This window comes from Chelmon rostratus, chromosome 16, assembly GCF_017976325.1.
Source record: "Chelmon rostratus isolate fCheRos1 chromosome 16, fCheRos1.pri, whole genome shotgun sequence".
NCBI lineage: Eukaryota > Metazoa > Chordata > Actinopteri > Chaetodontiformes > Chaetodontidae > Chelmon > Chelmon rostratus.
The window spans coordinates 7316471-7330819 of NC_055673.1; the positions used below are offsets into that span (position 1 = coordinate 7316471).

A 14349-nucleotide genomic window follows, 5' to 3' on the forward strand; every position below is an offset into this window, starting at 1 on the left:
TGGCTTGTAGGCAAATAGTTATAAATATATATTTCATCACATAAAAGTGTTGCTTTCACAGCACTTAATTAACTGCTTTAGCAGCAAAATTGATGAATCACATTTCCCATAATACTCTTGAACAGGTGGCCATGATGTCAAAGCAGTCTTTGTGTTGTTCCTTTGATTTTGAACACAAGATTTAGCTGTGCAGGACCTTCTTAAAACCTTGATATAAAAACCAAGGACTCACTGATATGCACAGAAGCTAAGAACGGCCATGCTTGCAGTTATTATTTTTATTATCTGAAGATCATAAGTTAATTACTTTGTTATCATGCCAAAGCAAGATAACCAAACCGTTATCATCAGAAAACAAAATGTAATTTCCTCTTATTATAATGTTTATCAGGGATCAGGAGTGCCATGCCAAGCATTGATATTGTATAGATGCCGCCTTGACAATTCTAGCAACTGACTTGAGTTTTAAAGAAATTCAAGGATCAAGGAGTTCCCATTATTGATCCATTTCCATATGAGTACACATCCTGCTGCATTATGCAGCTACGCCATAAATGTGTTGATCAAAGTGTGGGGTCACAGTCAGGCTCATTTTTTACAGTGGGATGGGCTTGCAAGTCTCAGGGCAAACTGGCCTTAAAAAAAGCCATTTTAATAGGCTTCATTTGAGCAGCTGCTAGCTGAAGCAGAGAGGTGGAGGTTTGTCGGCCTCTCATCTTTGGCTACTCGGAACTCAAATGAGTCAGACTCTTTCTGATAGAAATCCGCTGATTGTGAGAAATAGGCCTTTTGTTTTCTCAAGACAACAAGATAAATTCATTGTCACCTGGAGATGATGGCGTTAAAAAGAATAATTGCGAGCACGGCCGCTCTCGGCTCCTGTAGCGCTGTGGCGATTACATTTTCGGTACTCTTGCCTCCTGCAGAAGCGCCGCTTTTTCCGCATCAAGAACAAAGAGCGAGGTCACTTCATGTCCATCCAGGGCGGCGTGGAGGAGATGAAATCAGGGCGAGTGGTGGTCAGCAAAGAAGTGGAGCCAATGAGCGACATCTGGTTCTATCAGGACGGCTTCATCAAGAGCAAGGTAATGCATCACGCATGCCAGTTAATGCGAGACTGTGTTGACGTGGAGCTGGTCTCATTCATGCACTGTGTGTGTGTGCTGCAGTTGGCCCCCACCATGAGCCTTCAGGTGATGGGCAACATAGAGCCGGCAGCCAAGGTGGTTTTGTGGACAGAAACCCGGCAGCCTATCCAGACCTGGACGGCCCAGATGAGAGGCCTCATCACCAGCCTCACTTTCCCCGGCATGGTCCTGGATGTGAAAGGTATGAGGAGAAAACGTGGACCATAAACATTAATTTGGCCGCGCACTTCTCTGAATGTGTTAAAAGCTAAGGCAGAGATTGGGTAACCGTGTTAAGGTGGACAGCGAGAACATCGGCAGGTCTCAGTCCACCCTGTCAGACAGGTCTTAAGGAGGTCAGAGAGTTCCCAGATCAAAGTGCAATAGATTTGAACTTGTCCCTAGTTTCACGAAAGGTAATTGTTACCTTGTCCCTACGCACTTTGTGCTCACACTTCACACAACCTCACAGCGTAGCACCATATCTTATACATTCTGATAAAAATGCATCTTTTATGTGTGCACCGTCGTTGTTTATCTGCTCTGCTGCAAGCTGAATTTCCCCGAGTGGGACAATAAAGACCTAAACAAAGTAATTTAAAGGTCCCTCTTCCAGGCAAGGGCTGGAATTGATCGCTTTGATTAAGCCTAAATCCTTTGTCGTTCTATCACGTCCTCTCTTGATTTACGTAAACCGATGTAGCTTAAATCTGAGAATCTAATCTTAAAAAGATTTTTGCAGAAATAATGTAGAGTTTTAGTTAAAGTTTCGTTTCCTTTTTTATTGTCTATTTTGTCTTTTTCTGTCTGCTTTTTATGTTGGTAACAACTTAATTAAACCCCGGCGTGGGATCAATAAAGTTTGATCTTATCTTTATTCACTGACTGGTAGTGTGAAGTAATTAGTAACTCAATCAAATAAACAGCATTTGAGTAAATGTACTTGGTTCTTTTGTGCTACTAAGAAGGCAGTTTTTTCTTTTTCTAGCTGATCATCATAGCGTTACCATGATGACTTTTCCTTTTCTTCAGGTGGCAAAACGTACGACAAGGACCACGTGGTGATTATGCCGGAGAATGGGGAGAGGCCGAGCCAACAGTGGGAGATCGACTTGTTGTAAAAACCTCTAAATCACTAAGCTTTCCTCAGCAGTGCATCAATGGTGCCTTATGCCAGTGCCTTCACCTCATGTCGTAAGAATGCAATGAAGCAACACAAGCCCTGAGAAGCTGCGCCAGACAGTTTAGTGCTTTGCAAAGTTTTGTTAGTTTGTGCTCATGTCATGAAATTGTTCCATTTTCTCCAAGTCCGATCGTGATTTTCTGTATGCGGGGACTACAAAGAAAGAAAACTGTAGACGTGCTGCAGCGACTGGGTTCATGACACGAGCTGCAAATCAAGAATGTGTTTTTGAAGGCGTAGTGAACTACTACGTACAAACCCAGCCCAGAACCATTCGATTGTATGTGGTTCGATCTTTCCACGTCTTTGACTTTGACCTGCATGTTATCGTTTGACTATTCAAACTAGTTTGTGTGATTCCAGTCTCATGCAAATGTCCTCGCTTTAGAAGCACCGCAGTAGATGCTTTCAGAAGTTTGTTTACAATGGAGCAGAATCAATAGCTGCCTCTGGAGCGATCAGCGAGTGGCTACCGATGCTTTATACACAAGTAATGGACGAATGAAGCCAAACGAATGTGTGGTGCGCGAGAAATGTATGCTCTGCTTTTTTAAGGTATTTTTTAAATATATGCTGTATGCATCAATGTTTGTTTTGTGGGAAATGTTGCCGTTATGTATGCAGTATATTACATTGCAATGCGCAGTGCCATGAAAAGGGTTGTGTGTGTCCAGTTACTCTATTTCTTGTTGTATTTTTGTTATAAGTCAGATTGTTACAGGAAAATGTACGCGTGTTACTGGCATCGGCTGTATGTTAATATTTGATGCTAAAGACAGGATGTAAAATGTTATGTAAGAGGGAGTGGTCTTAAAATATTGAATAAAATTATTAAATAAAACAAAGCTGACTAAGTTATTTAAAAAGAACCATAAAAAAAAAAATTTGCATGTGTAAATACATGTTGTTTTCCACTGTTTAAACACTATCCACCCACTAAAAACCCACCTTCTACAAACTATTATTATCTTTATTTCTTTGTATTTTTAATTAAAAACTGAAGTGGGTTCTTTTTTCTGAACCTATAACAGCATCTCCAGCTAATGCCAAAGGCAAAATATGTGGCTGTAGATCAGCTTTGTTTGTAATAACTACACAGGTGTCATATTTCCTTGTGCTCTTCAGGTCTTTTAAGAAAACAGTCAGGAGGTCACATGTATGTTCAGCTCTTTTCCCTCTTTTTGTATATCACTGATCAGCCTTGTTTTCCTCTCAGACTTCCAGTCATTCATATGTCCATGTGTTCATCCACTCATAGTTTCTATTCTATTTCTGTCTATTCAGTGTCTTTGAACTCAGGGTAATTGTTCTGTACTTCTACATAATGACTGAGATACACCAAGCTACAACATGCAAAATGGAAAACAATTGAAATGCTATAGCTGAATAACAACAACAACAAAAAAAACTTCTGATCATTTCTTGAGTGACACATTTCTCATCCTACGTTTTCCTAATTGGTGTGCTCACGTTCACTGATGCAGTCTTATACTCTTGATTATATCATTCAGTTTTTCTGCAATCCCAGTGTTTGTTCTCATCTCTTTCTCCGACATTTTAACTGATATTTATTCTTCATCTGAAAAATTCAACCACTTTTATCTCTTACTCTTCAAATGATACTCAGCACTTGCACTTTAAGTGACACTTAAACTTAAGTCGGTGCTTAAAAGGCACACTTGAACACTAAAAAACTATTTTACCGTAAAATAACAGCTTCAGAATTATTTTAATGGTAAACTGATTTGTGCCTCTTTCATATACAAACGGCTGTTCTTGCACTACCGAATCTGGGTTGAGCGAGTGCGACGCTATGTCACACACCACCAGCTTTGGGTCTGCAGCTAGGAAGATGCTAGCTCGCTAGTCTTAGTATGCGTCTATTATTAATCCAACCTACTCTGTCACATGGGTCCCATTAAATAAATAGAAATAGAAATAAATTGGAAAACATCGATATGGGATACGGAATTGATGAATTTAGTCTTTATCAGACAGCAAAAGAGAGAATTAGCTTTGAAAAACAACAGATGTCTGGAAACTGATTACTGTAAAAACAAATTCACTGATTTTGGTGACACTGAATAGGGTTTTATGGAGAAAATATTACTATATGTTACCATTTGATAATTTGCGCAGTTTCCTTGTGGACAAACAGCTCTACTTGCTGCTAAAGTAAGCGCTAACTGCTGGTAACTGTAGCTGCTGTTAGCCAGTTCATTCAGTTAGCCGTGCAGCTAGCGGTCCTGCTAGCTGACTCTTCCTGGACAGGGACCGTGGTGTGGGAAGTGTTGGTGTTTACACTGATAGCACAGGAGCTGCCAGCGTGGAGAGTTAGCTAATAGGTCCACTGGCTGCATAGCTAACTGAGCTAACTAGCTAATGGCAACTACCGTTAGCAGCAGCTAGCGGTTACTTTGGTAAAAAGTAAAGCTGCCTGTCTACAAGGAAACATAAATCATCCATATTTGAGGCAGAGGAGGACAGGAAATGTTTTCTCCATAAAATATGATCCTGCAGAGTCCTGCTCAGGGCTGCTACGACAGTGCACTCCAAAATACCAAATCTTACATAGGGTGGCTTTAAACTGCAACTTCTTCTACTACTTCCATTTCAAAATCTAATTTTAGCATTTGCATCTTTTTGAAACATCAGCAAAATGTAATCAGGAAGTACATGTACGTTTTCCTCTCTAAAGGTACCCTGTTAGACGTATGTATGCTAGGTAAAACATGATAAAGAGACTTTTATGGTGGCCCACTGTGCAAGAAAACGGAATGATGCACGGCCCTTTAGGATAAGGTGCCCTTTGTATAATTTTTTTGGCCCTGGCCCTCAGACAGCCTGAATCCGCCAGTGACCAAACAACAGAGCAGCTGTTGTTGTAGACCAGCTTTGTTTGTAATAACCACACAGTCTGCAGGTGAACAGCAGGTGGAAGCTGAGCAGCAGGCAGGATTGGACGGGACTGGTTTGGCTGTGCTCAGGTAGCTCTGTGATTTCTGTTGGAAATTTTTTTTTTTATCAACAAACAGTGTTCCACGAGATTTTTCTGCCAGACACGACCTGTAACGAGCACCTGCTGAGTTTGAAGTGCGTATGATTCGTCTGTGTGCGTCTCTCTCTCTCTTTCCTTTCCGTCCTCTTCGCTCAGGGAAAAGGGCGGATAAGAGTTTTGAAGTATCAGATCGCTATCACTGGCAGCCACAAATGCAGGTGCTGAAAAGCCCTTTTGTTAGCTCTTGTGACACAATTTAGTTTTCAGGTTTGGAGGCAAAAGACGGTTAGGTTATACATGAGCGTGCCAGCCTCAGCAAGATCTGTTTATCCTGAAACCAGAGCCACCCCCGTTGCTGACTTACAGAGACGGCTTGCACGTTGGGTGGGCTTGTTTAGGAGATATCTACCCATCATGGTGAACATGAAGGGGATACACTGCCTGGCACAACAACATTTCATTTTTGGCCATATCAGCCACAAAATCCTGGTCCCACGGCCATGGCACAAGTAAAGGTCGCCTGGAAACAAACCGGATTGTCTGGATTCCACCTCTGAGAGGAATGTCTGTTTTTTACAGGTGGGTTGTCATAGTAATTCTGCTGACCAATGGTGTTGACAAAGCTTTGAAGATGCTGAGCACCGATTGGTCAGGTGGTTGAACTGCAGCACAGTAAGGGTGGGGCTGAGATACGAGGCTTATTAGGTTGTGAAGGAAGGTTGTAAAAAAAAAAAAAAAAAAACCCACTACCTCCACACCCTCCTACAGCTGCCACCACGTTCTGTTACCTGGAAGAAATGTAAGCATTCTTTAAAGATTTAATATAAAAATGCTGCACTTGTGTTATTTTTTTTTTGTGTTTTTTTTTGTGTCTTTCAGGTGCTTTGGCACATTGGGTGTCCCAGTTTCTTATAGAGAAACACTTTAAGCAATGTGACTGTCATCAAGGGATTAATTGAGAAAAAAATTTGAATTAAGATTTCAAATTGAGTTTTCAGATTTTCCCTTTTCTGCTGTTAATATTACCAAATTAGACTTAATTGTATTTTCATATTGTGCCTGTTTGGTTTAATGTGGTATGTTTCTGTGTGTTTATGGACAATTTATTTCTTACTCACATTCTTATGTTGCAGCTAACACAAAGCCATGGACCCTGAGTACTTCAAATCTTATGTAAGTAAGCTTTTTCTGCCCGAACTATGACTCTATTTACCAAGACGCCACATTTGTAGATAATTTAATCTGCTGTCCTTTTTTTTTTCTCTGATTATCTGCAAACCTTCTAACCTTATCTGAAAATCACTATGCACATGATGACTCCAGGCCTGCTGGAATGCTGCAATGTGAGCTCATGTTTCAGTTTAGATTTTAATGTGAAAAAGCCAAACTGTCCTGCGGTGCTTCATTTGAGCTGTACAGTACAGTCTTTCCTGCTGAAACAAAGGTTCAACACTAGCATTAAAACTTCTTTCATACCTACTCCTTTTCCAACCAACACTCCCACTAGTCGATGGAGTATAGAATATTTGACATTCTTTACATTCAAACGTGATGAAAACTGGCATGTTTAACTTTGTCACCTTCTACCAACACTTTTAAGGAATGTTAAATCCTTGTTTCTTTTTTTTTTTTTTTTTTTGTTACACATTTCGCTTATTCCTTGTCTCTCAAATTTTTGGACTGACAGACCAGTGTCATGATTTAAAATTTCTGGTGTCTCCATCTCTCAAACAGGAGATGTGTTGGGGTACCCTCGGAACGGTGCGACCCTTCTCCAATTTCCACCCTGAGCGGGACGCCATGGAGATCCAGGCAGCGCTGGAGAGGAAAGGTACACCTGCTAGTTCACTACAGCCGGTTGGGAAAGCCACGCGGGTGCTGTCGACCACCAGCGTTGCATAAAGCTGAACTCAAGCCCACAACGTTAAGTGTATCAAAACTGAAATCCAATCATTGTTTACCTGGCTCAGATGCGGTGACTCTGGTGAGGATCCTCACGAATCGGAACAACGCTCAGAGACAAGTGATCGCCAAGACATTTGAAGAAATAACACAGAAGGTAAAGACACAAATTATCCTAATATGTTTACAGCAGCACTTCTTACTGAATTTAGCAATTTATAAGACGGAAAAACCGCCCTAAAAACATTTATAGCACATTTTCAACAAGTTCAAAGCCTCTGTGGGGTTGCTCTGACACTACTATACGTTGCAAACGTGTGTGTTTGCTCATCTTTAACTTCCAATTGTTTGCTGATCAAACATCATTTAAACTGGTCTGGTTTGAACACACCCTTGTTGAGAGAGGGAGTATGAACAGTATAAGCTACAATAATGTCACATGGTGACAAGTATTTTCCTTTACACAGGGAGGTGATACTATCTGGCAGACATACTTTCACGCTGTCACCCTGTGGTCATGCAGACAGGGATCTCTGTTCAGTTGCAGTTACATCAGTGTAACTTAAAGGGAAAGTCCACAGAACAGAAACAGACCCACCAGTCTTAACAGTCAGGTTCACTTACATTTTACACAGCGACAACATTTACATTGTTTAACTTGCTTTTTCGAGCTGGTCCATTAATGCTGCATAAGTGACTGTTTCATTTAAAGGTCTAATATGTATATGGATTTCTGCATGAAAATGTGTAAAAACAACCTTTGCTTAATACATGGTGGCAGAAATTACACACTGTGTGTTAAAAACAAGTTATATTTAATTGTATTCTTTTTTGCATTATTCTCTCAGATCAAGTAATCTTTATTGGCATCAATGTTGATGTACATTACTGCACATTGAATAACTGATTATTAACAATAATAATAATTCATGCTAACATCAGAAGGCGTCTGTAGCAGCTTGAAGTTTTATCTACAGAAGACGAACTAAAACTGAGTGATAGTAGACGGCCAGATTTCTTTGGTATGATCTGTTTGAAAAACCAGAGGCAGTGTCTAAGACAGATGCATGAACGTGTTTCACCAGGACCTGGCAGCTGGGTTGAAGAAAGCTCTGGCTGGAGACCTGAAGACTCTGCTGCTGGAACTGCTGATGCCTCCTCTGGAGTACGAGGCCCATCGCCTGCAACAGGCCATGGCAGTGAGTTAGCGTTTGCGTTTGTGCACATATTATGAGAGGCTCGGTGTGGGTGTGGGTGTGGGCGGGGACTTTACCTTGCCTGCATGTGCTTGTGTGCGTGCAGGGTCTAGGCACAGATGAGGAAACACTCCTGGAGATCCTTTGTACACGATCCGGAAAGCAGCTTCAAGAAATTAGTGCTGCGTACCAACGTTGTAAGTCACAGATCTTTCCCAGTCAAAAAAAAAAAAATTGATTGATCGTTGTGGATCTTGACACCCCAGCTGTGTCCTGATGTTTGTCACGTTTGTCTCCATTTTCAGTGTATAACAAAGACCTGGAGAAGCAGCTGAGAGGAGAAACCAGCGGAGACTTTGCTAAGCTTGTTGTGGCTTTGCTAAATGTAATTGTGGTTATATTTCCTTTACCATCACCTTTAAATTTAGACTATTCAGGAGCTGATGCTGTTTGTAAACACAACATTCAAACCTGTCCCCAGCTCTGCGGCACCAGAAACGCCCTGCTTGTTCATACTCGGCGTTATATTTGTTGTACCGGAGAAGCGATGCTTAAGCAAACTGACTAAGCTAACCGCCGACACCCACCTGTCCAACAGAAAACAGGGCAACATGTTTTTTTTTTACTTCTTTTAAGCAAAATAAGTAGAAAATACAAGCAGAGGGCTGGGTGTCCACAGATAAATACACCACCACACAGTCCCAGTGGGTCAGTTGTGACTGAGAGGGATTAGTTTTGTATGAGTCTATACATTGTTTTTTTTTTAGGAAAGTCAAGCATTGTATACCTTTAGCTGCGAAAGTAAAGCCATTGTCCTTGATGCTGTTTGGGTCAATAAAGCTACAGTTATGGGCATTGATCACCCACCTTTCATATTATTAAAACTGTTTGTCTCTGATAGGAAATAGCATCACAGCAGGATGTGAAAACAGTATTTTTGTGACTTGTGACTTGCGAATATTGTCGTTTTTTATGCCTTGAAATTGCAGTTGAAAGTGTTTTCCCCCTGCTCTCTCCCAACAGAAAGAAAACGTCGCCAGTGTTGTTAGAAGAGACGTTGAGGTATTATTTTCCGTGACACTTCAGTACTATGTTTTCAGACATGATCAAACAGACACAATGTACTGTTTAATGATAAGCTTCACTGTTGTGTACTAACAAGATATGACACTTAGCTTCACTGTGATTTTGGAACAATGATCTCTGTCTTAACCTTAAACTCACAACTAGGCAACAGTGAACATTTTCAAATGTTTTATTACACATTGATTACCTCGTCGCATGCAGAAAATATTCATTATGAATGTAGAGATAAAGGAAACCTGTCAAAACGAGCATCCCTCGTTTTAGCTGGCACTGTATGAAACACAGGCCATTTCCTAGGAATCCACTTCAGTGTCTCACTGGCCCTCTGGCATAATGAACTCGCAGCCCTTGCATGGAGATGTAGTGATTGTAACTCAGACATATCTGAGATTTCATTCCTCCCTGGTTGTTTTTTTTCTTCTTCTTCCAGTATCTCTCTGTGTCACTAAATGGGAAAAAAGCTGATGCTGTTCCATGGATTGACATACTGACCTCGAGAGACTCAAACCATCTTAACAAAGGTAATATATTTTTCTTACATTGTGTTTGCACATTTGGGTCTGTGAGTTAAAGTCATCACTATTTGGAATCATAAACTGTATAAAACATACCAGGCTGTAAACATTTGGTAAAGTTGGGCCTTTTAATGTGGGGGTCTATGGGAAGTGCCTCTTTTTTGGAGCCAGACTCAAGTGGCTATTTGAGGAACTGCAGTCTTGGGCACTTCCAGAGGTTGGTGCATGTCTTAGATATGAATATGTTAATTCCCTGGACCTTGTACATTATTGGCAGTGTTGATGGGACTGGAGAACGAGAGCGGACAGATGGTGGATCAGGCTGTGGAGAAAAAGTTTACAGGAGACCTTCAACTGGGTTTGAAAGTTTTAGGTAACTGTTGCTTTAAATACCATGTGAGGGATCAGTACGCACCTGTTTGTGTTGATTAGTCCCTGAAATGTCTTCATATCTGTGTCATGACAGTACAGTGCATTCGAAACCCTGACGACTACCTCGCCAAAAGACTAACGACCATGGAGGTAAGAAGCTGTTGTCAACAGTCATTCATCAGTGTGACTGACTGATTGATGAAGTCATTGATCATTTGATTTATCATTATAAAGAGCAGATTCTTCAGCTTTATATTTACTGCAGCTGTTGTGCTCATGACACAGAGATGTGATTTAGGGAAAGGCTTCCTGGTTAAAACATCTCTTGTTATTGATAAAGTTTTTTTGCAATTCAAAAAAGTTGAGACGCTGTGTGAAACATAAATAAAACAGAATGTGATTACTTGCTGACAATAAGTGCCCTAAAAACTCTGGCAAAGTCAGTGTGTTTGAGTCTGATTTCTGCAATTGTCCTGGAAAGGTCAGATAAGGTTTTCATGTAATTTACTGTAATATATTGGAGATATGTATTTTCTTTATGGTGGTGTCCTTGTATTATACTGCTGTAATAGTCAGAGATTCTTATTGTGCAAATTGTCAGAATTTTTGACACAAAACGAACACTGTAATCATGAATAATCAGTATTTAAAACTCTATTTACAACCCTGACTCCTAAAACAGTCTTCAAATTATAAACAAAACAGAAAGTGCTAACTTTTTTAAATTTACTCAATTGAAAACAGCACAAAGACAATATATTTAGTGTTTGACCTCATCAGCTTCATTGGTTTTTGTAAATATCTGCTGATTGTGAATTTGATGCAGCAACATGTTTGACTGGGAAAGTTGTGGAACGCTCCAAAAACACCAGTTTGGATCATTCCACAGGTAAACAGGTAGATTGGTAACAGGTGATAGTATCATGATTGGGTGTAAAAGGAGCATCCTGGAAAGACTCAGTCACTCACGAGCGAGGACGGAGCGAGGTTCAACACTTTGTGAACACATGATTGGATAAAGCATGTTACTACATTACAACATAGTTTGCAGATGATTGCTTTCTGTTTTTATTAATGCTTTACACCCAGCATCAACTTTTTTGGAATCAGGTTTGTAGCTGCAGCTATAAAAAGTACCTGAATTAGTTTGCTTGAATTAGTTTGCTTTTGTTGCCTTGTATTTAAAAAAATGTATTCTGAAAGTTACTCTGAAGTTTAAATCCAATCCCTTTGAAACTTTAAATGGCTGAGAAGCATTTTGAAACTGCTTCATGTAGGAATGGTGCTATATAGGTACATTTGCATTCGACTATGGCCTCTGCCGAGACCACAGAAAAACAAATATCCAGTGTGCAGATATGCAAAGATGAGCGTTTAAACCAATAGTCCCACTGAATGCAAACCTGCATGGAATGTGATACACATTTCATACATGCAGGAAATCCTCTCGTGTCTGACATTATTACATGCACAGCAGCTCACACAGGAAATATCTCACTTTTTCAGACAGCCATAGTGCAGGGGATTATGGTGTCTCACTCTGAGGAGGATCTGCTGTGTATCCGAGCTGCCTACCTGAAATCAACAGGCACGTCTCTCTACACTGCTCTACAGGTGGGTCACACACCTAACACTGTGCTAAACACCTTGAAGTACTTGCATAGGCATACAGTATGTGTATTGACATGATAATGTTTTCCTTTCAATATTAAATGTTTAAATCAGAAGAGTTCCTTTAAAATTGAAAATCATATGTTTATTATTTTAAGTAATTTTTTTTACATGTGAACTTCATTTATTTTTTCCAATAGAAACATTTCAAAGGAGATCATCTGCAGGCTCTGCTGGCCATCTGTCGGTCTGAAGATTAAACAAAAGCCGGGGGGGGGGGGGGGGGGGGGGGGGCAGCCGTGGCCTAGAGGCTATGACCGGAGGGTCGCGGGTTCGATTCCCCCCACCGGACTGGCAGAGAAACTTGGGTGTGGTGAAGTATCCATTCCCCTCTCCATTAGCCGGCTGATGTGCCCTTGAGCAAGGCACTTAACCCCCCAACATGCTCCCTGCGCCTGATGCGGCAGCCCACTGCTCCTGTGTGTCTCACTGCATGTTGCATGTGCATGTGTGTGTTTCAGTGAATCAGTGATGGGTGAAATGCAGAGAATAATTTCCCAGTTTGGGATCAATAAAGTGAATAAAAAAATAAATAAATAAATAAAAAATAGTATTCATTTATACAGTTCTTTTATCCTCTTGAATTGGTAGTGTGAAAATGAACTTGTTTAAAAAAAAATGTTTTAATGCTATTTTTCATATTTTTATGCAATCTCATTTAACTGAATGCTTTGCCTGTGCTAGTTTGGAATGCATGAATGTAAAATAAATGTAACAAAACATGTTATGTCGGATATTTGTTTTTATTATTTCCAATTCCTGCCACAATACTTCCTCCTCAAGCTGATGCACTGCCTTCATACAGCAGAATTTGCAAATGGTGCTTATAAACAGAGATCAATGGCACCTTTCATCTTTGTAATAGTGAAAATTGAAATACAGAGCTGTGACTCAGCACCAACATACACACACACACACACATATTCGTAGGCTCGTCATCACATCACTTAGTTACTCCTGATGCTACACAGAGTTCAGAGCCTTTATTTTACATCCATTAACACTTAATCAAGAACAATCTGGAAATATTGTACATATTAAACTGTACATAAAAAGGTTTGGAATAACTCTAGATTTTACTCAATGCTTCAGCTCCTTCTTTGGAGCGCATCTGCATTCACTTCAGCTCAGCCTTCATTTACACTCAGGAACATCAACACGTTGACGAACGGGAGTCTTTGAGTCCTTTAGGCCGGGGGTTTGCCAGTCACTCCTCAGAGGCAGAGTGTGTACACCAACAACGACACAACAGAAAACAGCAGAGAAGCTTTGACTTCCGAGCCTCCACCGCGTGTGGTGGAGGCTTGGGTGGTTGGAGAGGTGGTTGTAGCAATCCCAGTAATAGTTGGCGAGACGCTTGTAGTGGTGGCCGGAGACATGGTTGTGGTGGTGGTCGCACCAGCTGTGGTCGTAGGAGCAGCTGTGGCTGCGGAGGTGGTTTTAGTTGTTGGCAAAGAGGTCGTTTTAGAAACAGGTGGGGCAGTGGTTGCCGTCGAGGGGACGGTTGCATTGCTGGCCGGAGACATGGTTGTAGTGACGGCTGGGGGGGTGGTTGCACCATCTGTGGGAACAGGCGGAGAACCAGCTGTTGATGTTGTTGCAGAGGTGGTTGTAGTTGTTGGCATCATGGTGCTGGTAGCAACAGCTGGGGTGTTAGGTGCAGGAGTGGTTTGAGGCATGGGCACAGCAGCAGTTGTAGTTTTAACTGAGTTGACAGATGTTGTTCCGGGTGCAGCATCAGAAGTAATGCTTTCTTGCGCCTTATTGGGAATAGAAAGGATCATCATTTTAGAAACAAAAGCTATAGTGTGTACGCCAACAATGCTTCAGCACCACCCATCTTCAGACATGATTTACCCAAGTAGAAACTATTTGCTTTATCATATAATTCCAGTCAATTCTAATACATGACCTTTTTTGCAACCGAGATTCCAAAAAAAATGGGACATTATGTAAAATGGACATAAAACAGAATGAAATTATTTGCAAACAAACTGTGTTTATGCTTTTACTAAGTGTAGCCTGCGTCCATGTGGTTATCTCCTATACACAATCATGTGTTCACAAAGTGGTGAGCCTCGCTCCATCCTCGCTTGTGAGCGACTGAGCCTTTCCAGGATGCTCCTTTCATACCCAATCATGATGCTACCACTGTCCCAGCTTGTTTGAAACTTGTTGCGGCAGCAAATTCAGAATAAGCAGATATTTACAAAAATCAATGCAGCTGATGAGGTCAATCATAAAATGTATTGTCTTTGTACTGTTTTCAATTGAGTATATGTCAGAAAGGATGAGCAAG

The 14349-nt window shown here is 40.9% G+C and overlaps 2 protein-coding genes across 4 annotated transcripts in view; both read left to right on the forward strand.

The window, feature by feature from the left end:
* Window positions 1–3245, forward strand: part of LOC121619243 (mucin-12-like) — a 46100-nt gene extending 42855 nt beyond the window's left edge. For both annotated transcript variants that reach the window (XM_041954803.1, XM_041954804.1), the window contains exons 22-24: window positions 927–1085; window positions 1170–1329; window positions 2160–3245. In XM_041954803.1, the coding sequence (XP_041810737.1) occupies window positions 927–1085; window positions 1170–1329; window positions 2160–2248 (408 nt within the window). In that variant the 3' untranslated portion in view covers window positions 2249–3245. The remainder of the gene's footprint in view (window positions 1–926; window positions 1086–1169; window positions 1330–2159) is intronic.
* A 2102-nt stretch (window positions 3246–5347) lies between these two features.
* anxa14 (annexin A14) lies at window positions 5348–12444 on the forward strand. 2 transcript variants are annotated; one of them, XM_041955543.1, is made up of 13 exons: window positions 5348–5403; window positions 6442–6481; window positions 7043–7139; window positions 7279–7367; window positions 8296–8409; window positions 8513–8603; window positions 8712–8791; window positions 9430–9468; window positions 9923–10013; window positions 10285–10380; window positions 10474–10529; window positions 11886–11993; window positions 12191–12444. In XM_041955543.1, the coding sequence occupies exons 2-13, from the start codon at window positions 6455–6457 to the stop codon at window positions 12248–12250; spliced, it is 948 nt and encodes a 315-aa protein (XP_041811477.1). In that variant the 5' UTR covers window positions 5348–5403; window positions 6442–6454; the 3' UTR covers window positions 12251–12444. The 2 variants fall into 2 exon arrangements, with proteins under 2 accessions (XP_041811477.1, XP_041811476.1); XM_041955542.1 differs by lacking the exon at window positions 5348–5403 and adding an exon at window positions 6022–6107.
* Window positions 12445–14349: the final 1905 nt, after the last annotated feature.